Source organism: Mesoplodon densirostris, chromosome 16 (genome assembly GCF_025265405.1).
Source record: "Mesoplodon densirostris isolate mMesDen1 chromosome 16, mMesDen1 primary haplotype, whole genome shotgun sequence".
Lineage (NCBI taxonomy): Eukaryota > Metazoa > Chordata > Mammalia > Artiodactyla > Ziphiidae > Mesoplodon > Mesoplodon densirostris.
Window position 1 is genome coordinate 66835020 of NC_082676.1, and position 24082 is coordinate 66859101.

Below are 24082 nucleotides of genomic sequence, written 5' to 3' on the forward strand. Positions count from 1 at the left end.
ATGGATACTTCTGTGATAGGTCCCTTCTCAGCGAGCACTACAGGCTGTGCCGGGCCGGACATCTGCACTTGGAGCAATCCCTCCACCCAGAGCTCCAGGAGGAGCCAGCCCGCGGTCAAGGGGAAGCCTCTCAGCTGGCCAGTGGTGGACGTAGTGCCCAAGGGAGGCCATGGATGTGCCCTGGAGATGGATAGCAGGCAGGGGCAGAGCTCTATTCTGGAGGACGAAGAGACCTGCCACAGGGCCGTGATGGGGCCAGAGCAAGGGAGGAGCAGGGCCACCAAACAGCCTGCCACTGGGCTGCCCAGGAAAGGGGTCTGGACCTGGCTGAGGGCCCAGCACCTCTACCTCCTGTCCCACCTTCTCCTCCCACCCAGAAGAGGCTGGCCTCCCCCTCCCAGTCCTAAGCTGCCATCCTGGCTGGGTCACCTGGGGATGAGGGGGCAGGGAGAAATGAGGGGGTTTCCAAGGGGCGGGAGGAGGCGTTTTACAGGCGATGGGTATGTTCATCCTCTTGATTGTGGTGATGGTTTCACGGATGTAGAAATGTCAGAACTCACCAAACTCTGGATTTCACTCATGTGCAGTCTTCTGAATGTCAATTATACCTCAATCAAGCTACAAACTGCTGGCCAAATATTTCAATTTACAAATTTTAAAAACTACATATACATTTTGTGTAGGGTAAGTAAACTGAGAGCAGAGTCAATTTTAGGTCTAGATCGCACGCACCCTCCCCATGGCCTCCTGAAGCCAAGAGCACAGTCCACACTCGTGTTTAATGATATTTATTCAGTGGGGAAGGATTTTTTTCTCACCTTCAAGCTTAGTAAAGTACATTTCTTAGAGTAAAAATAGACCATGAGTTTGTAAGGCACAATTTAATTCCTCCTGACTCAGCCGAGGTTTGGATGATTTTCTTATTTTAACATTTCACTCTGCAGTTGCTGGCACCTGGTCTCCCATCTTCCTGTGAGGACAGGCATCTCCAGTCCCCACAGCGCCCACATCCCACACCTCCCACGCCTCCCCTGCAGCCAGAATCACAGCCCACAGCCGGGGGATGGGCGCCGAGCACCAGGCGGGGAGAGGATGGTACGCAGATTCAGAACTTCCTTTCTTAGCCTCAGGTCACATTTTCCAGAGGTGAAGATATACTTCACACCATTCTCCTCCCATGGGGTAAAAATTGTCCAGATTACACGTGATGGTGGAAGAGTTAAACGTTCATTCTGCACGTTCCTAACTCCTTCTTTTTTTTTTTTTTCTTGATTTTATTTTCTTAAGTCACTTATCTTCTTAATTCATTTGTTTTTTTAAATTAATTTATTTATTTTTGGCTGTGTTGGGTCTTCGTTTCGTTTCTGTGCGCGGGCTTTCTCTAGTTGTGGCGAGCGGGGGCCACTCTTCATCGCGGTGCGCGGTCCTCTCACTGTCGCGGCCTCTCGCTTTGCTAAGCACAGGCTCTAGACGCGCAGGCTCAGTAGTTGTGGCTCATGGGCCTAGCTGCTCCGCGGCATGTGGGATCTTCCCAGACCAGGGCTCGAACCCGTGTCCCCTGCATTGGCAGGCGGGCTCTCAACCACTGCGCCACCAGGGAAGCCCCCCTAACTCCTTCTTCAGCAGACACCTGTCAGGTGCTGTCTCATTGAGATGCTCTGACGTAGGGGTGTGATGAGGTGCCCCCCAAATACTCCAAAATGTGAAAGTAAAGTTATCCTCTGGGAGTTGAGGAACTCCATACTAATAACACGTCACCTAGGAAATAATGCAAGATGATCAGTAAATAAATGACTAAAGAGTTATAGAAACCTCTGTCTGCTGACAGGGTAATGTAGGTCTAATCCCAGAGACCTGAACCAGGATGCAGCGGTAAACATGAAATCCAGCAATCCCATCTGAGGGGCTGTTCCCTTGAAGGGCCCGATTAGCACAAGCAAGGAAAAGGGAAGTCCAAAGAAGGATCCGGCCCCCCACGGCCCCTAGGACAGAAGAGCCTAGTTGGGCAGAGCTCTGGCCCAAGAGGTGAGCAGGGAGCCTCTGCCATCTCCCACTGGTCCTCAGGTTTTGCCAGAGAGGGGACCTGAGACTCATGCGATCTCACACACACACACACACACACACACACACACACACGTTCTCAGCACGCTGGTCTACACATTCGTTTCTAGTGAGTGTGTTTGATGTCAGTCAGGACCCACATGGGATGCCTGCTCACACGCGTTTTCTAGAAGCAGTGGGAGTTGCCAGGTTCATATAATGCAGTCAACCCTTGGCCACAGTTTATTGAGCGAGAGCCAGTCCCTGACCCGAAGGGAGCACTTTTCCCAAGAACCGGGATGTGTGTCTGACAGAAGGAATGCCGCCACTCTTCAGGGGGCTGGGCTACAGCTTGCACACAGGGCAGCTAGGATCTGGGCATAGAGAGCAGAAGGGCAGCGAGGGGAGGGGCAGGTTCACAGGGCAGGTCAAGTGGGAGAAGGAAGAACCCCCGAGCCCTGGGCCCCAGCTTCGTCCCCAAGCTCCAGTGCGTCCCACCCCTGGAGCCTGTGAACTTCCCAGGATCTCCCCCCACATCCCCTCTTCGTATCTGTTGCAGCATCCAGCACAGACCAGCCTAAGTGCCCAGAGGGATATGCCCCAAGGGGCCCACGCCCAGCCCCCTCCCCGGCCTGGGAAGCCCTGACCCCAAAGATTCCCTCTGCCCTGCTCAAGAGGACACGGCTGCCCGGCTGCAACATGATCGGGCCTTGGGGCAGAGCCAGGGGTGACCAGGACCCCGCCTGGACACACAGCCCAGGGTGGGGGCGTGACCACTGCAAGGCAGGCTCGGTCTGACCCACATGAGAAGGACAAAGTGATGTGAGGGTCAGAGAGGGGAACATCTGCTGAGCCTCCAACTGGCAAGGTGCTCGGGGATTTACCATCTCTCCCTGCTTCACTCAGCGAGCCCACGTGCATGGCCGAGAGGAAGTTCCGGAGGGAGAGTCATTGCCCAGCCAGGGCACCAGGCAAAGGGCTCAGTGTGTACCTGGTGGGTGGATAGTGTCTGGGCGAGGTCAGCCTCAGCCTCCCAAGTCTCCTCCTCCATCGGGGTGGCCCAGCCCTGGCAGGTCCCACAGTGCCCGGGGCCACCAGAGATCTACATGTGGAGGATGCCAACCAAGGGAACAAGAAACAAAGCAGCACGACCTCCAGCCCTTTCAGTGGTGACCCGCAGACAAAGCACAGGCAAGCCGGTGAGTTTTACTAAGTTACCATGGCAACAGGAGTCGGCAGAGAAACTCCCCCAGGTTAACAGTTTAGTTAAGTGAATTTTAAAGTTCACTGCATCATGGTGACGCCTCGGGGATACCTTGTGTGGCTCACAACACATAGGGGTCATTCACATATTCATTCAAAAAAAAATGTACAACGTGGAGCAGGGGCTGGAAGGCTGCACCCCAGTGGTGGGCAGCCCTATGCTGTAGCCATGATGTTTCCTGTTTATTTTTTAAATTAACTTATTTATTTGTTTTGTTTTTTTTTTGTTTTGGCTGTGTTGGGTCTTCCTTTCCGCACACGGGCTTTCTCTAGTTGCGGAGAGCAGGGGCTACTCTTCGTTGCGGTGCGCAGGCTTCTCATTGTCGTGGCTTCTCGTTGCAGAACACAGGCTCTAGGCGCGCAGGCTTCAGTAGTTGTGGCACGCGGGCTCAGTAGTTGTAGCTCGCAGGCTCTAGAGCCCAGGCTCAGCAGTTACGGCGCACGGGCTTAGTTGCTCCGCAGCATGTGGGATCTTCCCAGGCCAGGGCTCGAACCCGTGTCCCCTGCATTGGCAGGCGGATTCTTAACCACTGTGCCACCAGAGAAGCCCGGCCATGATGTTTTTATGTGTAGTTCTGAAAAGACGTGAGGCATCCTCATGCCATGGAAGGGGGACTTGGAGTGGGCGGGGTCTGTAAATCAGCTTCCACAGCTGAGGTTCACACATAAAAGATGATCCTTCCTTTCAGAGAACCTGGCATTTTCTGAGGGAATTGTAGAGATTGTTAATGTGGAAGGGGACAACCTAGTTCTCTGCCAACTGCCACCAAGTCCGAGTGCCACTGCTGGGGCCGGTGTTAACCCCCTCACCACGTGCACCTGGCCCTCCTTGCCAGCCCGACCCAGAGCCCACCTGGCAAGTGACACGCGCCAGGTGTGCCCATGACCCACAAGCCCCCGGCAGGTGTCCTGGACCTGCAGGACGACAGCCGGGGCTGGTGGACTAAGCCAAACAACGAGGCAGATTCCTTACAGCCAAACTGACCACCACATGCAGACGATGAGCATGGGCACGGACTTCATGATGTGTGCAACTGTGATGTTTAACTTTGTGTCAACTTGACGGGGCTAATGTATGCCCAGATAGCTGGTAAATTGGTATCTCTGGGTATTTCTCAAGAGATTAGCATTTGATTCAGTAGATGGAAGACCTGCCCTCATCAGTGTGGGCTGAGGAAGGGCAAGTTCCCTTGCTCTCTGCTTGAGCGGGGACATCCACCTTCCAGTGCCCTTGGCTGTCGGAGCCCCTGGTTCTTGGGCCTTCGGGCTCAGACTGAATCACACCATCTGCTTTGCCGGGGCTCCAGCTTGCAGTTGGCAGATCATGGGACTTCTCAGCCCCCACAGTCACATGAGCCAGTCCCTATAATAAATCTCCTCCTGCAGATCTATATATATCCTACTGGCTCTGTTTCCTGGAGAATCCTGACTAACAGTAATGAAAGGCTCACTCCTTTCATTCTCTTCTGTCCTCCTGGAGCTACGCTGCTGTTGAGTCCCAGGCCTTCGAATGTGGCTGGCGGGACACCCTCCCCAGGGCCTTCTCTGTCTCCTCCAGGGACGGCAGGCCTCAGCTCTCTGGCACGTGGGGTCTGTGGTTGCAGCTCCCCAGGAACTGCCTTCACGGTTCTCTTTCCTCCTCCCGTGGCATCACGAGCACCCATCTGCCTGCCTTGCTGGTAGACTTGATGCCACCACACCCTGGTCTCCGTTTAAATGGCAAGCGGAGCTCCTTCTGCCCGGTGGCCTCCCTGCCATGCCCCTGCACCCATGAAGGCGGGAAGGAACTCAGGTGGGTGTGGGTATCTGGGGCAGAGGGCTCAAGCTCAGGACTCTAGTGGCAGCACCAGGAGCTTGCAGGGCAGGCAGCGCCCCCCGCCCCCCTCCAGGACCAGCTGTGGAGGACACCCCTCCCACCAGGGGAGCAGACAGCCTCCCCTCGCCTCAGGGTGGGCTCCCCCTGCCTCAGGACCAGGGCATCACGCATTAGGTAAAAAGTGTTTTCTAAACTCTTCACAGGAAAAAGACAGGAAGTAGACACACCACTAAACGCCCGGATCACCAGTGATTTTGTTCAGGTGCCCTCCTCCTCCTTCTAAAAACATTTGTGAAGTCCAATGAATAGATGTTTTCACAGGAAAAAGATTATTTTTTAAGTAAATGCATTTTCTGGCAAAACTCTTGGACCCGTGCTTATGCAAATGGATGGTACAGGTGGGGGCAGGGTGGGAGGCAGGGAGGAAGGGGGCACCCAAGCCGCATGTCCAGCCAGAGGGCAGACCGACAGCTTTGAGCACCTTGAAGTTTGTAACAAACAGCACAGAAAACAAGCCCAGGATCCAAGTGGCCCCCTTAGGTCCTGGCCTGGGTGTGTGTCAAAGAGTGGTCATTGGGGAAGAATTGAGGGCCCAGAGATCCCCCAACCCCTGGGCGTGAGGGAGGGTGCTGGTGACAACGGGGACAGGCCACCTGGAGGACCTAGAAAGTGAGCCCCTAAATGACCAAGGACTAAGTCCTCTGGGGATGTCCCAGCAAAGGACAGACTCCAGGGCAGGTGGGGAGCAACCCTGCCCGTCACTGGAGGCCGGCAGAGGTCCCTTCTGCAGCCCACACCCCCTGTGATAGGACCCAGGACACAGGTCTTATGGAGAGGCTCAAACACGCTCCTCCAGCTTCCCTAGTTTGGCATTTCTTTGCCAAGCAAAGGTCTCAAAGCGGGAGAGCAAGGAAGAGAAGACAGCCTGAAATGACCCCTTCTCTCCACCCAGGCCATGGGAGCCACCTCAGGACACCCACTGGATGCAGGCAGGAGGGGAAAGGAGGCCAGCCTAGGCAGGGGCTGGGGTGGCGGGACAGCCCTGACCCTGGGTTGTGCAAGGGGGACACCCCTGCGTCCTGGCCTCCTCAACACTCTCGAAGCCCTGGAACCCAGACCTCCCCGGCGTGTGTGAGCAGGTCAGCAGGCCAGCCACACTGCCTAGTCCCTGCCGCCATGCATGGGAGACGGGGCCATGGGGAGGGAATGTGGATGCAGCACGGTTCCTAGAGGAAAGGCCAGTCTCTGCTTCAGTCACTCTGTTGGAATTGTCAGGTTTGGCGCTCAGGCTGGGCAGGCGGGAGGCAGGTCACAGGGATCCGAGAGCAGGTGTGGACCAGCTCCTCTGCAGCACACTGTCCCCTGCCTGTCAGAAATGCCAGCAGACACAAGGTCACTGGAGAGCACTGAGGGGCACCCACCTCCTGCACAGCCCTGGGGGTGTGAGTGGCCAGGCTGCGGCGGGCAGCAGGCCACCAGGCCGTGTGTGTCTCCTGGAGGTGGATACAGCAGCCCCCTCTGCCCCCTCCCAGCCCTCCTCACCCCAGCGACCGGGGGGCCTGCCCGGCACGCACACCCTCCCGCCGCCTGGTCGCCCGCATGCCCTGGGCACTGAGAATGTGTCTGCCGGCCACCAAACCACAGATGGCCAATCAGCAGCTCCTGTCCTACAAACAAGCCCACCTCTTAGACTGGGGGTCTCCACAGAAGCCCACGCCAACTGCAGCTTCACGGTGTGACTGAACGCTGTGAGCTCCTGGGTGTCCACCACCCCCCAGGACGGGACAGGAGCCAGCCAAAGTCCTAGAATGTTCCTGCCACCACCCTGCGATGGGGACCCAGGAGGCTTAGGGGCCAGGTCCCAACCAGGGCGGTTACATCTCCTCAGCCATCCTCAAAGGAAGCTGCTGCTCAGAGGACTAGGATGAGCAGGTCTCAAGGGCTGGCCACACCCCTGGGACTGGTGAGGGAGGAGGGGAAGCAGAGAGCAGTGGCACCTTCCCCCACCCCCATGGGCCCAGCAAGCCCTCAGGCCCCCAGAGAGGTTCACCCAGGGGAGCTCCCAAAGAGAGACAGGGTTCCCAGCCTCTTCAGGCAAGCCATACAGGTTCTGGTTTTCAGGGAGGCCCCGAGGTCTGCAGTGCAGCTCCGTGGGGCCGGCCCCTCCCAGCACCACCCATTTGCCCCGGAAGACTCGAGCCTTGCCCTATGTGTGGAGCAGGGGAACCCAAAAGTGCCCGAGAATACATCTAGAAAAACATGTAAGAGACTGAGGAGAAAGGCATCAGGCCCAGCACAGTGACCATCAGTCCACCAGGTGGGTATTTTGGGGAGGGGACCAAGGACACAGGTGACCCCTGAAGGTGGGAGTGGCACATCACCTAGAGCTTAGCAGAGAAGGATGAGAAGTCCGCCAGCGACTGGATGTCGTTAGGGAATGTCAGCCAGGCCCCACCATCAACCACCAGCAGGGCCCCCGTCACATAGGATGCCAAAGGGCTGGCCAGGAAGAGGGCGCTGTGGGCGATCTCCGTCTTGTTCCCCAGCCTCTGCAGGGGGCTTGCCAGGACCTTTGCCCTCATGCTGGCCTGTGGGCCACCTGGGAAGCAGCGGGAGGCTCAGCCCCTGTGGGCCCCAGGACCCCGGGACCCTTCACCCTCCCCTGCCCAGCTTCCCCTGAACCACACCCGGGAATGTTGGGGGCATCGTTAGCATCATCCTGGGGGAGCAGGAACAGGCCAGGTAAAGTAACACCCACCACAGAACCAGCACAGGGCCTTTCTCCGCTCACCCTGCCAAGGCTCTGGAGGCTTCATTGGGGCCCCACTTTGTGTCCGGCTCACACATCAAGGCCAGCAGCCCCTGGCCTCTAGCTCTAGGGGGCAGCTGCCCAAGTCCAGCTGACCCTTAGTCCATTGCAGGTCTGTGCGAACTGTCCCCAGCCTGGAGGCGGACTCTTTGCCCACCCTGGGAAGCCATGAGGATTTGGCACTGATCCCAGGCCTGTCCCAGCCAGGTGTGAGGGGAGCCCTCGGAGGCACGGTTGGGGGGTGGGGTGACTGTGCTCAGGGGAGCACCCGCTGCGGGGCCTGGGCTCCCCGGGAGCCTTACCCAGCCGCCGGAAGCCCTCTGTGCCGCTGATGGGGCCGGGGGCAAGGCTGTTGACGCGGATGTTCTGGGGGCCCCACTCCACAGCCAGGTGCCGTGTCATCGCATCTGCATGGGAGGCCGGCAGGCATGAGGGAGAAGCAGGGCTGCTCTGCCTTTAGGGAGGCCCAGGTGGGGGTGGGGGCTCAGCGTCACTCGGGACACTGCCGGCCTCCGGGGACAGGGATGGGGAGGAACCCACGTGGGCAGACCAGAGGGGGCGCCCGTACCCACGGCCGCCTTGGCAGAGCCTGCATGCACTTGGAGCACCTGCCCGCGGGTACCCAGGGTTGCAGTGATGTTCACGATCACCCCGCCATGGCCCTGCAACACACGAGAGGGGCAGTGAGCGGTGGCCAGAAGCGGGGAGGCCCTGGCCGCGGGACACTCACACGGAAGAACTTCTCGTAGAGTACACGAGACACGTTGAAGGTGCCCAAGGTGTCGATGTCCATCACGGTCTTGAAGGCGTTGGAAGACAAGGCACTGGCAGGGCACAGGAAGTTCCCGGCTGCACCTGCCAGTGGAAGGAGACAGCGGATGGTGCTGGAGCCCCGGGCAGTTGAAGTATCTGGACCCTCAGGGTGGCCCAGGTTGGCCAGGGAAGGAAACCTGAGCATTTGGACACGTTCCTGAATGGCGGGCAGGATGGGTTTTATGGGTTGGATTGTGTCCCTAAAAAAATTCACTGAAGTCCCAACCCCTGGTACCTGTGAACGTGACCTTATTTGAAAAGATGGTCTTTGCAGATGTCATCAAGGTAAGATTAGATCATACTGAATTAGGGTGGCCTAAGCCCAAAGATTGGCTTCCTTAAAAAGAAGGGGGCACAGCCGTGCACAGGGGATGGCAGTGTGAAGGAGGCAGAGGCTGGAGGGGTGCAGCCCAGAACCAAGGCCTGCCAGGCAGCAACCCCAGGAGCTGAGGGCAGGGCCTGGGACAGAAGCTCCCTCGAACCTTGTTTTCAGACTTCTGGCCTCCAGACTGTGAGAGAATATATTTCTGTTGTTTTAAGCTGCCCAGCGTATAACTTTGTTAGGGGCAGGAAAATATTACGCAGGGTGTTTTTAAAGGAAATTTCAGCAAAAATGAACCTGAATGTAAAATAGGGACTATAGTTACCCGTATGTATCAATATCGGTTCCCCGGTTGTAACACATGCGAGGTGTTCATAGTATGTGGAGTTCTCTGTACTATCTGCTCAATTAGTCTGCGAATCTAAAACTATATTAAAACAATAACGTGTAGTCCTTTTTCTTTAAGGGGGAATTTCAGGACACAAGAGTGGCCCTACTCTGTGATTCAGCCTAGTTCACGGGGCATCCTCTTGAGCCACGGCTGCACTGACCCGGGAGGAGCTGAGTGGCCTGGAGCCAGGACAGTTCTGGAGCCTCCAAACAGGGAGATGTGGTATTGCTGACCTGTCAGAAGCCCCCTGGCCAGAAGGCCGAAGCAACGTGGAGGAAACGTTAGTGACTTGAGAGCACGGCCACCACCATTGCCACCACGTGCCTCCTCAACAAGCCCAAGGGTGAGATGACCCTGGAGGAGCTGCAGAAGCGGGAGGAGGAGGAGTTTAACATGGGTCCACTCCCCGTGCTCACACAGTCGGTCAAGAACAACACCCAAGTGCTCATCAGTTGCCGCAACAAGAAGCTCCTGGGCCGTGTGAAGGCCTCTGATAGGCACCGCAACATGGTGCTGGAGAAAGTGAAGGACGTGTGGACCAAGGTCCCCACGAATGGCAGGAGCAAGAAGTCCAAGCCAGTCAACGAGGACCACTACATCTCCAAGATGGTCCTGTGTGGGGACTCGGTCATTGTGGTCCTGCGGAACCCGCTCATGCATCGCCAGCAAGAAAGGGCCTCCTCCCCGCCGTCAGAACTTGCCCCCTCATTTTTCAAAGACCTGCCCTTTGCGCTGGGAATAATAAAGTACTGTGTTTTTTCTAAAAAAAAAAAAAAAAAAGGAAGCCCCCTGGTCTCGCTCAACAGTGACTCACAGTTAATGAGAATGTCGATCTTCCCGAACTCCTTCAGAGCCTGCTCCACGGCTGCCATGATGGCCAGGGGAGCTCGGACGTCCAGAGATAAAGGGAGGCACCTCTGGCCAGTGGCAGCAGCCAGCTTTCTGGCAGCCTAGAAGCCGGACAGGAAGACAGAGGTGGGCAGCAGGCCGGTGGCCTCCGCCTGGAGGAACAGCCCTTCAGAATCTGATGAGGATGATGAGCCAGGTTCTGCCAGGAAGCCAGGCTCTGCTGCTGAAACCCACTCTGCAGAGACACAGCTGGCAAGTGGCCACTCCCCAGGGCCATGACCCCTGGTGGACGCTGCTAAGACAGCCCGCACCCTCTCCCCTTTCATCACCCTCCAGGCCCCTGGTCACTAGTCACAGGTCAACGGCAGCTCCAGCTGACGTCCAGTCCCTGCCCCGAGACCAACCACGGCAGTGGAGAGGCTCTCCACCCTCATGACCCTGGTGAGCCCAGAGATCTGTCTTGGGGCCACAGTACCACCCAACATAAGGGTTCCCGCACAGGACCCAATAAGTAGATTCTTTAAAAAGACAAGGATGTCCCTGCGGGCCACTTCCATTGAAGCTCTGTATTTGGAAGAGGGGCAGGTTTTGGTGTAATCATCCTCTGGACCTCAGGACCCTCCAGGCCCAGGCTCCCAGCCCCCAAAGCTGTCCATGGACGTGTGGGCACAGGAGAGACCCCTTACCATCGACACTCTAGGAAGACTTCTGCTGGCGATGACTGTGTGGCAGCCGTGCCTGCAAAGCCAGATGGCAGGCGTGAGGGCAGCAAGGTGCAAGGGACACGCCCAGCTGGGCTCCTGCCTGGCGCTCGAAGCAAAGGTCCCCCTCCCCGAAGGGTCTCTCAGGCTTAAACACCAGCCTAGGGCTGAAGGCACAGCTAGCGGAGGACATAGGGGCCTCCGTGGGGCTGAGTGACTATGGCAGGACCTCAGGCAGGCACCACTGGTTTCTGGGCTGGGTCTCTCTGGCACGCGGTATGCCAGCCATGTAGGGATGTGGGCCTTGCCCCAAACACCATGTGAGCAGCTGTGAGTCTCGGACATGGGGCCCAGACTCTTCATGAGTCTGCTGGGTCCACCTGGGTCTCCCCGGGAGGCTGGAGTGAAGGACAGAGAGCCCATTCCGGGGCCAGGGCACCTCCCCTGCCTTACCTCCCGACAAACCCAGCCTCAAACTCAGTAACAGTACCAGCTACCACCTGCTAAGCCAGTCCCACTGAATCCTCAGAACACCACAGCACAGCTGGCCACGCTCTGCTCAGAGAAGCAACAAAGCTTCCAGCTTGGAAAACAAATTCACCTGGAATGGATGAGTCCCAAAATCTCGTCCAGTGGGAAATCTCTGAAAAGCAGGGTCCTGGAGGAAACCAGCTTCATCTCCCCTAACCCCAGCCTAACTCTAGGCCTCTCATAGGTGCGGGTGACAAACTGTTGACCTGGGCCTGAGACCACAGACCTTGTGTCCCAGGAGGCACTGTGCTCTGCACGGTGCCAGGGTCCAACTCGGCCCACCATGACCCTGTCTCGGCAAGGCCCTGGGGAACCCTGCAGTAGAATTACCTCAACCTTTGGATCCTCCCGCTTTGTACAAATGGGGGTGCTGAGGTCAGAGCCAAACAGTCTAGACTAATCTCTAGGAGAAACTGTAGTCTTGCCTCTCCCAGGACAGCACTTGACCCCTTTCAGATGCTCTCTGATGGCCCTGGGCCTAGAGGGGTTCCCACCACCCACCGGCATTTTGCCCAAGATCCCAGGGTCCAGTGGGGTCCATGCAAGGGGGTGGGGAGCAAGATGGGGCACAGAGCAAACAGAGCAGTGCTTACCGCATGAAAATCTCAGCAATCCGGAACCCGATTCCAGAGCCACCGCCTGTGATGAAGGCTACCTTGTCACTGAGAGAAGAAAACAGAGTCTCTTTAAAGAGGCCCCGGTTAAATGGGGGCGGGGAGGAGGTGCTCTTGGAGGACATTGACCCTCTGCAATGGGCCCTTCTGTCAAATTTGAGAAACGATGCTTTTTAAAGCCTGCATTCCTCAGCTTTTTGAATCTTTGGGAAGAATGTCTCTATGCATAAAAGTCTCTATGCAGAAAGTTATCAATTAAGTGAGAAATGTTTTCAAAACATACAAGCCTTCCTCCAGCCACCCGCTAAGCGGATAGGGTAGAGGGTTCCTGGAGAAAGAGAAACGGGCATGGCTTTCTTGACGTAAGAGAAGCATTTTTGGCCTAAGCCATTCTATGATCTAAGCCTGGTCACAGTCTTGTCCTCGAACAGGGCTCAAAGAATACAGAAACTGGGACTTCCCTGGTGGTCCAGTGGTTAAGACTCCATGCTCTTGATGCAGGGGCCCCAGGTTGGATCCTTGGTCAGGGAACTAGATCCCGTATGCCACAACTGAAGATCCCACATGCCATCCCACGTATCACAACTAAGACCTGGTGCTGCCAAATAAATAAGGTTTTTTTTAAAATAAAAATGGGGCCTCCCTGGTGGCGCAGTGGTTGAGAGTCCGCCTGCCGATGCAGGGGATACGGGTTCGTGCCCCGGTCTGGGAGGATCCCATATGCCGCGGAGCGGCTGGGCCCGTGAGCCATGGCTGCTGGGCCTGCGCGTCCGGAGCCTGTGCTCCACAACGGGGGAGGCCACAACAGTGAGAGGCCCGCGTACCGAAAAAAAATAAAAAATAAAAAAAATAAAAATGGGTAGGGGTCACATATATATGCTGTCTACAAGAGACCCACTTCAGACTTAGGGACACATACACACTGAAAGTGAGAGGATGGAAAAAGATATTCCATGCAAATGGAAATTAAAAGAAAGCTGGAGTAGCAATACTCAGATAAAATAGATTTTAAAATAAAGAATGTTACAAGAGACAAGGAAGGACACTACATAACGATCAAGGGATCAATCCAGGAAGAAGAAATAACAATTATAAATAGATATACACCCAACATAGGAGCACCTCAATACATAAGCCAACTGCTAACAGCTATAAAAGAGGAAATCGACAGTAACACAATAACAGTGGGGGACTTTGGGCTTCCCTGGTGGCTCAGTGGTTAAGAATCCGCCTGCCAACGCAGGGGACACAGGTTCGAGCCCTGGCCCAGAAGATCTGACATACCGTGGAGCAACTAAGCCTGTGCACCACAACTACTGAGCCTGTGCTCTAGAGCCCATGAGCCACAACTACTGAGCCCACGCACCACAACTACTGAAGCTTGTGTGCCTAGAGCCTGTGCTCTGCAACAAGAGAAGCCACCGCAATGAGAAGCCTGCACACTGCAACGAAGAGTACCCCTGCTCACTGCAACTAGAGAAAGCCCGCATGCAGCAACGAAGACCCAACACAGTCAAAAATAAATAAATAAAATAAATTTAAAAATAATAATAATAGTGGGGGACTTTAACACCTCACTTACACCAATGGACAGATCATCCAGCAGAAAATTAATAACAAAACACAAGCTTTAAATGACACAATAGACCAGACAGATTTAATTGATATTTATAGGACATTCCATCCAAAAACAGCAGATTACACTTTCTTCTCAAGTGCACATGGAACATTCTCCAGGATAGATCACATCTGGGGTCACAAATCAAGCCTCGGTAAATCTAAGAAAATTGAAATTATATCAAGAATCTTTTCCAACCACAACGCTATGAGATTAGAAATCAATTACAGGGGAAAAAAACATAAAAAACACAAACACATGGAGGCTAAACAATACATTACTAAATAACCAAGAGATCACTGAAGAAATCAAAGGGGAAATAAAAAATACCTAGAGACAAATGACAATGAAAACACAATGATCCAAAACCTATGGGATGCAGCAAAAGCAGTTCTAAGAAGGAAGTTTATAGCAATGCAAGCCTACCTCAAGAAATAAGAAAAATCTCAAGTAAACAATCTAACCTTACACCTAAAGGAACTAAAGAAAGAAGAACAAACAAAACCCAAAGTTAGCAGAAGGAAAGAAATCATAAAGGTCAGAGCAGAAATAAATGAAATAGAAACAAAGAAAACAATAGCAAAGATCAATAAAACTAAAAGCTGGTTCTTTGAGAAGATAAACAAAATTGATAAACCTTTAGCCAGGCTCATCAAGAAAAAGAGGGAGAGGACTCAAATCAATAAAATTAGAAATGAAAAAGGAGACGTTACAATGGACACTGCAGAAATACAAAGCATCCAAAGAGACTATTACAAGCAACTCTATGCCAATAAAATGGACAACCCGGAAGAAGTGGACAAATTCTTAGAAAGGTATAACCTTCCAAGACTGAACCAGGATGAAATAGAAAATATGAACAGACCAATCACAAGTAATGAAATTGAAACTGTGATTAAAAATCTTCCAACACGGCTTCCCTGGTGGTGCAGTGGTTGAGAGTCCGCCTGCCGATGCAGGGGAAACGGGTTCGCGCCCCAGTCTGGGAGGATCCCACATGCCGCGGAGCAGCTGGGCCCGTGAGCCATGGCCGCTGAGCCTGCGCGTCTGGAGCCTGTGCTCCGCAATGGGAGAGGCCGCAACGGTGAGAGGCCCGCGTACCGCAAAAAAAAAAAAAAAAAAAAAAAAAAATCTTCCAACAAACAAAAGTCCAGGACCAGATGGCTTCACAAGTGAATTCTATCAAACATTTAGAGAAGAGCTAACACCTATCCTTCTCAAACTCTTCCTAAAAATTGCAGACGAGGGGCTTTCCTGGTGGTGCAGTGGTTGAGAGTCCGCCTGCCGATGCAGGGGAACGGGTTCGTGCCCCAGTCTGGGAAGATCCCACGTGCCGCGGAGTGGCTAGGCCTATGAGCCATGGCCACTGAGCCTGCGCGTCTGGAGCCTGTGCTCCGCAACGGGAGAAGCCACAACAGTGAGAGGCCCAAGTACCGAAAAAAAAAAAAAAAAAAAAAATTGCAGAGGAAGGAACACTCCCAAACTCACTCTCTGAGGCCACCATCACCCTGATACCAAAACCAAATAAAGATACTACAAAAAAAGAAAATGACAGACCAATATCACTGATGAATATAGATGCAAAAATCTTCAACAAAATACTAGCAAACCGAATCCAACAACACATTAAAAGGATCATACACCATGATCAAGTGGGATTTATCCCAGGGACGCAAGGATTCTTCAATATATGCAAATCAATCAATGTGATACACCATATTAACAAATTGAAGAATGAAAACCACATGATCATCTCAATAGATGCAGAAAAAGCTTTTGACAAAATTCAACACCCATTTATGATAAAAACTCTCCAGAAAGTGGGCATAGAGGGAACCTACCTCAACATAATAAAGGCCATATACGAAAAACCCACAGCAAACATCATTTTCAATAGTGAAAACCTGAAAGCACTTCCTCTAAGATCAGGAACAAAACAAGGATGTCCACTCTCGCCACTATTATTCAGCATAGTTTGGAAGTCCTAACCACTGCAATCAGAGAAGAAAAAGAAATAAAAGGAATACAAATTGGAAAAGAAGAAGTAAAACTGTCACTGCAGATGACATGATACTATACAGAGAGAATCCTAAAGATGCCACCAGAAAACTACTAGAGCTAATCAATGAATTTGGTAAAGTTGCAGGATACAAAATTAATGCACAGAAATCTCTTGCATTCCTATACACTAACAACGAAATATCAGAAAGAGAAATTAAGGAAACAATCCCATTTACCATTGCAACAAAAAGAATAAAATACCTAGGAATAAACCTACCTAAGGAGGTAAAAGACCTGTACTCAGAAAACTATAAGACACTGATGAAAGAAATCAAAGATGACACAAACAGATGGAGAGATATACCATGTTCTTGGATTGGAAGAATCAATATTGTGAAAATGACTATATACTACCCAAAGCAATCTACAGATTCAATGCAATTCCTATCAAATTACCAGTGGCATTTTTTTACAGAACCAGAACAAAAAATCTTAAAATTTGTGTGGAGACACAAAAGACACCGAATAGCCAAAGCAGTCTTGAAGGAAAAAAACGGAGCTGGAGGAATCAGACTCCCTGACTTCAGACTATACTACAAAGCTACAGTAATCAAGACAATATGGTACTGGCACAAAAACAGAAATACAGATCAGTGGAACAGGATAAAAAGCCCAGAGATAAATCCATGCACCTATGGTCAACTAATCTATGACAAAGGAGGCAAGGATATACAATGGAGAAAAGACAGTCTCTTCAATAAGTGGTGCTGGGAGCACTGGACAGCTACATGTAAAAGAATGAAATTAGAACACTTCCTAACACCATACACAAAAATAAACTCAAAATGGATTAAAGACTTAAATGTAAGACTGGACACTATAAAACTCTTAGAGGAAAACATAGGAAGAACACTCTGTGACATAAATCACAGCAAGGTCTTTTTTGACCCAACTCCTAGAGTAATGGAAATAAAAACAAAAATAAACAAATGGGACCTAATGAAACTTAAAAGCTTTTGCACAGCAAAGGAAACTACAAACAAGATGAAAAGACAACCCTCAGAATGGGAGAAAATATTTGCAAATGAAACAACAAAGGATTAATCTCCAAAATATATAAACAGCTCATGCAGCTCAATATTAAAAAAAACAAACAACCCAATCAAAAAATGGGCAGAAGACCTAAATAGACATTTCTCCAAAGAAGACATACAGATGGCCAAGAGGCACATGAAAAGCTGCTCAACATCACTAATTATTAGAGAAATGCAAATCAAAAGTACAATGAGGTATCACCTCACACGGGTTAGAATGGGAATCATCAGAAAAGCTACAAACAACAAATGCTGGAGAGGGTGTGGAGAAAAGGGAACCCTCCTACACTGTTGGTGGGAATGTAAATTGATACAGTCACTATGGAGAACAGTATGGAGGTTCCTTAAAAAACTAAAAATAGAATTACCCTATGACCCAGCAATCCCACTACTGGGCATATACCCAGAGAAAACCATAATTCAAAAAGACACATGGACCCCAATGTTCATGGCAGCACTATTTACAATAGCCAGGTCATGGAAGCAACCTAAATGCCCATCGACAGACGAATGGATAAAGAAGATGTGGTACATATATACAATGCAATATTACTCAGCCATAAAAAGGAACGAAATTGGGTCATTTGTAGAGACGTGGATGGACCTAGAGACTGCCATACAGAGTGAAGTAAGTCAGAAAGAGAAAAACAAATATATATTAACGCATATATGTGGAACCTAGAAAAATGGTACAAATGAACTGGTTTGCAGGGCAGAAATAGAGACACAGATGTAGAGAACAAACGTGTATGGACACCAAGGGGGTCAAGGCGGGGAGGCATGGTGGTGGGATGAATTGGGAGTTTGGGATTGACATATATACATTAATATGTATAAAACAGATAACTAATAAGAACCTGCTGTATAAAAAATAAATAAAATAAAATTCAAAAATTCAAAAAAAAATGGGTAAGGGTCAAACTCTATCCAAGTTAAAAAAAAAAAAGAATACAGAAACTAACGATTGTCATCAGGCAAGAGAAGTAACAATAGCAAAGATAATAAATCAGGTTTAAAGACTCCCAGTTCTGTTTCCATGGTAAAGATTAGCCTGAAGTGCTCAACCACCAGATCAACTGGAACCTCAGGGATGATGACCCTCGTGACTTCAATCAACTAAAGCTTGGACTCTCAACCGCCCAAACCCTTCATGAAGATGCATGCACCTTTAGCTTAAAACTTCCCCAAATTTGCTGTGCGGGGAGACACCGCTTTGGGGAAAATCTCCAACGTTCTCCTTACTTGCTGCTAGTAATAATTAATCCTTCCTTCTCCTGACCTTTGGCTTGGTTGTGTCCTTTGACACTCACCCCCACCTCGGAGCATTACTAATGAACACCCGCCACCACCCACAGGACAAACAGACCGTGTTCACAGCCATGCAAAGATCAGAACACCAGCAGTTGCATCTCTGGGGCACCTGGACCTCCGGACTGTCTGGCCACCAGGCACAGGGTCCTCACGCATCCCAGTAAAACCGCAGTCCCCGTGCAGCCCGCACCGCAGGCGCTCCCTCCCCCTGCCCGGCTCCCTGGGGCGCCCCCGACACGGCCCTCACCGAAGCAAGTCCGGACAGAAGAGGTGGCGGTACTCCGGGAGACAGTCGTCCTCGCTGACGTCGGGCGGTGGCTGGGCCATGGCGCTCGGTGCGGGCCTGGGCGGCTAGAACAGCAGGGACCCGCCGGGATCAGGACTCCGACCTCGTCCTCCGGTGACAGGCGGCGCTGTACCCGCGCCCTCCTCTCTGGCTGGCCTGGGACGAGGAGGCCCCGCCCACCCGGCGCTCGCCCCTCTCGGGACGCCCCGCCTCCGCGTGCTCTCGCTCCTCCCAGGAAGCCCCGCCTCCGTGTCCCCTCGCTCCTCCCAGGACGCTCCAACCACGCCGGCCCTCCCTCTTCCCAGGACAACCGGGTCCTTCCCGGCCCTCCCCGCGCTTCTCCCAGGACTTCCGGCCCCATGGCCGCGCAGCCTGCTGGGACTGGAAGTCAGTCTGGGCGCTAAGGTGTGCGCAGACGCAGTGCGGCGGGTAGGTTCTCGCGGCGGAGGCGCGGTGAACGCGGCTGGGAGCTGTCCGCTTTCCCGACTCCTTTTCACAAGACTGGGCGTCAGTGCCGGGGTCGGAGCCAGCCGGACACAGGGGACACTCGGTTCCCGGGCTAAGGTGGAGCTCGCGGGCCGGCTCAGGGCCCCTCGGCTTCCCTCACCGCCCTGGGCCCTGCTGTGCATTTAAAACACCTGGTCGGACTCGCCCAGCATTTAAAGTTCCTCGCCTCCTGGACGCTTTCCTTTCCTGTTGCAAAAGTGTGACGTAGAAGACGGAAGGAGAGTAGAGCCCAGAAAAGCCATGGGAAACAAGGAAGGCCCTTCCCTCGAATGGCCAGTCCCAGGGTTAGATCCCAACATGACCCTTTCGCGGCCAGTAAAGTCAGTATACTTCATCCGTGCCCTCATGTGTAGGCACAGAGAGCAACCAAAGCCGGGAATCCAGGACCAGCGAGCGCTTCCGTTGGCAAGACGTCAAATTTGAGTGAGGACCAAGTCGGCCTCAGCAGGTGTAATGATGTGTGGTGTCCAGTACCTGTGACAAGTGACCGGGGACACACCTGAGGACCAGGCGTAAGTGTGCAGTGTCAGTGTGGTCACCAGCCCTTCTGCCCTAGGGGCGGCTTCAGTTCCCTGCCTACCCCTTCCTGCAACCCTCCAGTTCTGCCTAGGGCTCCTCCTTGAGGGAGATTACTAGCTCAGGGGCTCAGCTTGGATTCCCCAGATTTCAGGCTGGAGGTCTCTGGACCTCTGCCTGTCTCATACATTCAACAAAGTTATTGATTCCCTCCCTCCTGGTGTGTGAGAGATGGTAAGCTTCATTTCTACTTTCAAGCTGCTTACAACTTTGCATAAAGGCCTCATCCTTACCTCAGAGATAGCAGGGGCTGTAATGAGCACTCCACCCCCACGCACAGCACAGTGAATTTTAATGTCTCCACTTTGGGGGAAGGGAGGTCACACTACCAGCTTTTGGAGGCACCCCAAAGCTTGTCTGGCACTTTGGTACAGAAAGGATTTTGTCCAATCTCTTGCTTGCTTTGGATAATACTAAAAGGCACATAAAGTTGGTGGCTCAACCCCTCTGGGCTGGGGTGGGGCAGCAGGTGGACAGGCGGGTGGGTCTGGGACAGATGGGCAGAGCATGGGTGTGGGCTCAAGGTCTTGTCGACAGAGGTAGTTGGTCCTGGGTGGATGCTGGGGTGACCGAGGGTACCCTGAGTGCTCAGGCTGGATAGATGCTGCTGTGGTGGCCTTCGTCTGCCCAGTCCACCAGCTCACTGCTCTGGAACCACAGCTGGATCTCCCTCTGGGCACCCTCCACGGAGTCGCTGGCGTGGATGATGTTCCTGTGCCAGGTGGCAGAGGTAGGACACAGGCTTCAGTGTGCACCTTGGGGGTCCCAGGGACAGTCTGCTGATCCCCTACTGTCGAGGGGAGTAAGCGGGGCGATTGTACAGAGGGGAAAGGAAGAACAGGGGAGCTGCAAAACTGGGTTCCAGCCTGATCTCAGCTTCTTACCCACAACCTCACCTGTCCCGTGCCAACCCCCGGGGTGTCTGGCGATAAAGTGAGGTGACAGACAACGATGGCAGAGCACGTACAAAACACGGGAATGCTCTATCTGCTCCTGTGTGCATTAAAGGGTTTTTTAAAAAACTGCACTAGCAAACGTTCGGTGTGATGTGCCACCAGTAAAAGTCTCTTCTGGCTTTACTTTCCCCTGAGCAAGAAGCCCAGGTCCGGTGGATCTGCCTTAGCAGCAAGCCGCCACCTCAAGCCCCTAGTGAGCTGGCCCTCAGCTCCAAGTGGCCGAGTGTGTTAGGGCCCCCATACCTGCTGATGTGGATGCTGAAGTCTCCCCGGATGGTGCCAGGGGCAGCCTCAGCCGAGTTGGTGTGTCCTATCATGGCCCTCGAGGTGCAGACCACATTGGGGCCTTCCCAGACCTGCAGCACAGAGATAAAGGAGGTGGGGAGAGGTGGGTATCAGCAAGGGCTCAGTCCAGGACCCTCCACCCCTCCCACCACCCCTGCCCCGCTGTACCATGGCCACCACCGGGCCGGAGCTCATGTAGCTGATGAGGGCTGGGTAGAAGGGCTTCCTCTGCAGGTCGTGGTAGTGCTCAGCAAGGATGCTCTCTGGTGCCTGGTGCATTGGGGGAAGGGGGTGAGAGGAGCCCCTGGAGAGGGAGCCCCACCAGGCACTGGGACAGTGACATGGTGTACTGATCACAGGGCCCTTTGCAGACGACACCTACATGGGGCAGCACTCCAGCCACAAAAGCATAAGGCAGACACCTTCCCACCCCTCCCCTTCTACTGCCAACACCAGGATATCTTCCTGACGCAGGGCAGAGATGTGAGAAGCCCCCCATCCCAGTCTCCTCAGGGACACCCACAGGCCAAGAGCCCTGGTACCTGCAGCATCTTCATCCCCACCAGCTTGAAGCCCCTCCTCTCAAAGCGCTGGATCACATCCCCAACGAGCCTCCGCTGCACCCCGTCTGGCTTCACTGCAACCAGGGTCCGCTCCAGGGTCCAGGAGGGTCCTCCTTTAGAAGAGGGGGGTTCGGGGCTGCCGAGGCCTCACCCTTTCATGTCTCCCAGACCTGGGTTCCCCTGCCAGGACCCAGGTGTCACCTGGACTTCAGAGTGTCTGCCTCAGGCAGAGCAGCTCTGGAGGGGAGAAGTGTGGTGTCCACAGCCAGGACTGTCCAGCATGGTGCTACCCCTTGGGACAAGCAGCACAGGGGGTCCCTGGGGACTTCAGCCTTTCGGAGGGGCCATGGGCCCTCCCAGGCAGTGGCGGAAGCTGTCCATGATAGAGCTGATGTCCCCTGAAAAGGCATCTATCTTAGACAGCCTGGAGGCCTGGGGAGGCACAGTCCAGCTCAGAGGCCACCCGGAGGCCCAAAGATGCCACACTGGAAAGAAAGTACAAGTCTTGGCCTGATTTTCATTCTTGTCCTTTGCGGTGCTAGCACAGACAATGTCTGAACCCCCAACCTGCCGCATCAGGAAGGAACTACCACCCATCTTCTGGGTCTCAGGTGAAGGAATGGCAGGGGACCAGGGAGACAGAAGTGCACTCTCCCCACCGGCTGGGCCACAGACAGTGGGACAAAGGGACCTGGGGATTGAGGAGAAAGGTGGAAGGGTTCCTGTCTGCAGGTGGGGAGAGTTGAGAGGGCTCCTCCCCTCACACCTTCGTTGGCCAGGCTGCTGTGGGGTTCCAGGGTGGGATGCTTCCGGACCTAAAGTCAACACTGCCACAGTCTTCCCCCTCCTGGGGAGACACTGCCCAGGAGACCTCCAGCATCATCACCCTCCTACAGCCCCAGGCCACTTCCAGAGTTATGCTGACCCTCAGCATTGGGTCCAGGGTCAAGTGTACTTTTGAGAGGAGCCCAGACCCTGGATGTCCAGCTAATTCCTGCAGAGAGGGAGGAGAGAACTGGAGGAGAAATAAGACTGTAGGGTCCAGGAGGGCCAGTGTCCCTGGAGGAATCTGCAGCTGCCTTCCCATCCCCAGGAGGAAAATTAACCAAAGTTGTGCAGGGCCTGGAGAGCAGGCAGTGGGTGCCCACCACATTCCTTCAATGAACCGCGCTGGAGGAAGTCCCCCCATCCTTATTCCATCCCCCAAGCCCAGTGCCTGGGGGCCCTGCTGCCAGCTGGCTTGTGCCTCGGATGGTGGCAGTTCACTCTTGCCAGCATTTGGAACGCCAGGATATCTGCCGCTCAGGAAGGGCCTGAGGGTCAGCAGCTAGGGCAGAGGTCCCTGTGGATACCAGCCGGCAGGGATAGGCCAGGCGGAAAAACTCCCCAGGACTGGAGTGTTCATCTGCTGAGAATGACCCCGCTCAGGACCCCCTGGTCCGCTGCAAAGTGTGGCCACCAGACTTCTGGCTTCCTCCTGCCCTGGAACCCTGGGGACCCCCTGCCCTGAGCACGGTGAGGAGGCGAGCGGGGGCGTGGGGGTCTGGGTGGGAGTGAGCGGTGGGGGGGTGGTGCGCGCAGGGCCCCAGCCCGGCGAGAACCCGACGGTCGCGCAGCTCCAGCCGGCCTGTCCCGAGGCTTCAAGCCCCCTGCGCCAGGGCCCGCACGTGCGCCAGCAGAGGCCTGCGGCACCTCAGCCCGCCCCACCTCGCGCATGGCCGCCGGGTGGGCGGACTCACCAGAGCTGGAGCGCGCAAGCAGGCTGGCGACCGGGGCCCGCGTGCGGCACATCAGCCCCCGCAGAGCCGCGCGCCCGGAGAGACCGCACATGACTCCCTGCCCGCGAGTGCCGTCTGAGAGCGCAAGAGAGAGGCCCGGGGAGGGAGGGGGAGGGGCGGAGGGAAGAGGGAGGGAGGAGGGTGGAGGGAGAAAAGGAACCTGGGGAAGGGTTGGAGGGACAGAGGGAAGAGGGAGGGAGGGAAGGGGAGGGAGGTGGAGGGCCAGAGGGAGAAAAGGAACCCGGGGAACGGGCAGCGGGAGAAAGGTAGGAGGGAGGGAGGGGAAGGGGGGAGAGGAGGAGGGGTGGAGGGAGGGAGAGCGGCGCAAGGCCCCCACGGCCCCTACCCTCGCGGCCCCACACCGACCCTGATTCACTTAAGAGGCCTCGGGAAGTATTTAATGTCAATTTCTGTTAAAATTAGAAGAAAAAAATAACAGTGATGATGAACGCAGCATGGATTGTATTCGTCTTTATACCAACACAGTCCTTAAGTATCAGTTTGAGTTCATGCAAGTCCTCCGCCTGTCTTGGGCTGCACCCGTCCTGGCAGCAGGACCTGCTTCTGGGGGCGGGGGGTGTCCTCCCACCTGAGTCTCCCTCGGAAATTACACCCTGCATCTGGGGAGGGTGGACCTGGATGGTCAGGCAAGGTCAGGCAGGGCATCTCTGCATTTGGATGGGGAAAATCCCACCTTTATTCTCAAGTGGACATGTAACTGCATTCCTCTGAAGGAATTTAGCTTCCACTGAAACCCTTACGGTGCCTGTGACTTTATCGCAAGCAGAAATCACAGATATTTTCATATACTATATTGTTCCAGTTGAGAAGGTGGCGCAGTACTGTTTGAAATATGAGACCAACTGCAAGATATTATGTAATGAGTTTTCATTTTCTTTTTTTAAATTTTATTTATTTATTTTTGGCTGTGTTGGGTCTTTGTTGCTGTGCGCGGGCT

At 53.9% G+C, this 24082-nt stretch overlaps 3 protein-coding genes across 6 annotated transcripts; 1 reads left to right on the plus strand and 2 right to left on the minus strand.

Annotated features, from left to right (window-relative positions):
* Positions 1-5446: 5446 nt before the first annotated feature.
* On the minus strand, positions 5447-18609 carry DECR2 (2,4-dienoyl-CoA reductase 2). 2 transcript variants are annotated; one of them, XM_060077916.1, is made up of 9 exons: positions 18421-18609; positions 12129-12197; positions 10990-11041; positions 10269-10404; positions 8659-8783; positions 8497-8590; positions 8231-8335; positions 7501-7718; positions 6398-6485 (listed from the first exon to the last, which is right to left on the minus strand). In XM_060077916.1, the coding sequence occupies exons 1-8, from the start codon at positions 18498-18500 to the stop codon at positions 7501-7503; spliced, it is 879 nt and encodes a 292-aa protein (XP_059933899.1). In that variant the 5' UTR covers positions 18501-18609; the 3' UTR covers positions 6398-6485. The 2 variants fall into 2 exon arrangements, with proteins under 2 accessions (XP_059933900.1, XP_059933899.1); XM_060077917.1 differs by lacking the exon at positions 7501-7718 and having other exon boundaries at positions 5447-6485.
* On the plus strand, positions 9785-10196 carry LOC132476037 (small nuclear ribonucleoprotein Sm D2-like). The gene is made up of 2 exons (XM_060077727.1): positions 9785-10129; positions 10173-10196. Exons 1-2 carry the CDS (start codon positions 9803-9805, stop codon positions 10194-10196), a joined length of 351 nt encoding a protein of 116 aa, XP_059933710.1. The 5' UTR covers positions 9785-9802.
* Positions 18610-20029: 1420 nt separating the features above from the next.
* NME4 (NME/NM23 nucleoside diphosphate kinase 4) lies at positions 20030-23233 on the minus strand. 3 transcript variants are annotated; one of them, XM_060120397.1, is made up of 5 exons: positions 23086-23233; positions 21326-21456; positions 20952-21053; positions 20742-20854; positions 20030-20254 (listed from the first exon to the last, which is right to left on the minus strand). In XM_060120397.1, exons 1-5 carry the CDS (start codon positions 23174-23176, stop codon positions 20131-20133), a joined length of 561 nt encoding a protein of 186 aa, XP_059976380.1. In that variant the 5' UTR covers positions 23177-23233; the 3' UTR covers positions 20030-20130. The 3 variants fall into 3 exon arrangements, with proteins under 3 accessions (XP_059976380.1, XP_059976379.1, XP_059976381.1); XM_060120396.1 differs by having other exon boundaries at positions 21326-21459; XM_060120398.1 differs by lacking the exon at positions 20030-20254 and adding an exon at positions 20263-20332 and having other exon boundaries at positions 21326-21459.
* Positions 23234-24082: the final 849 nt, after the last annotated feature.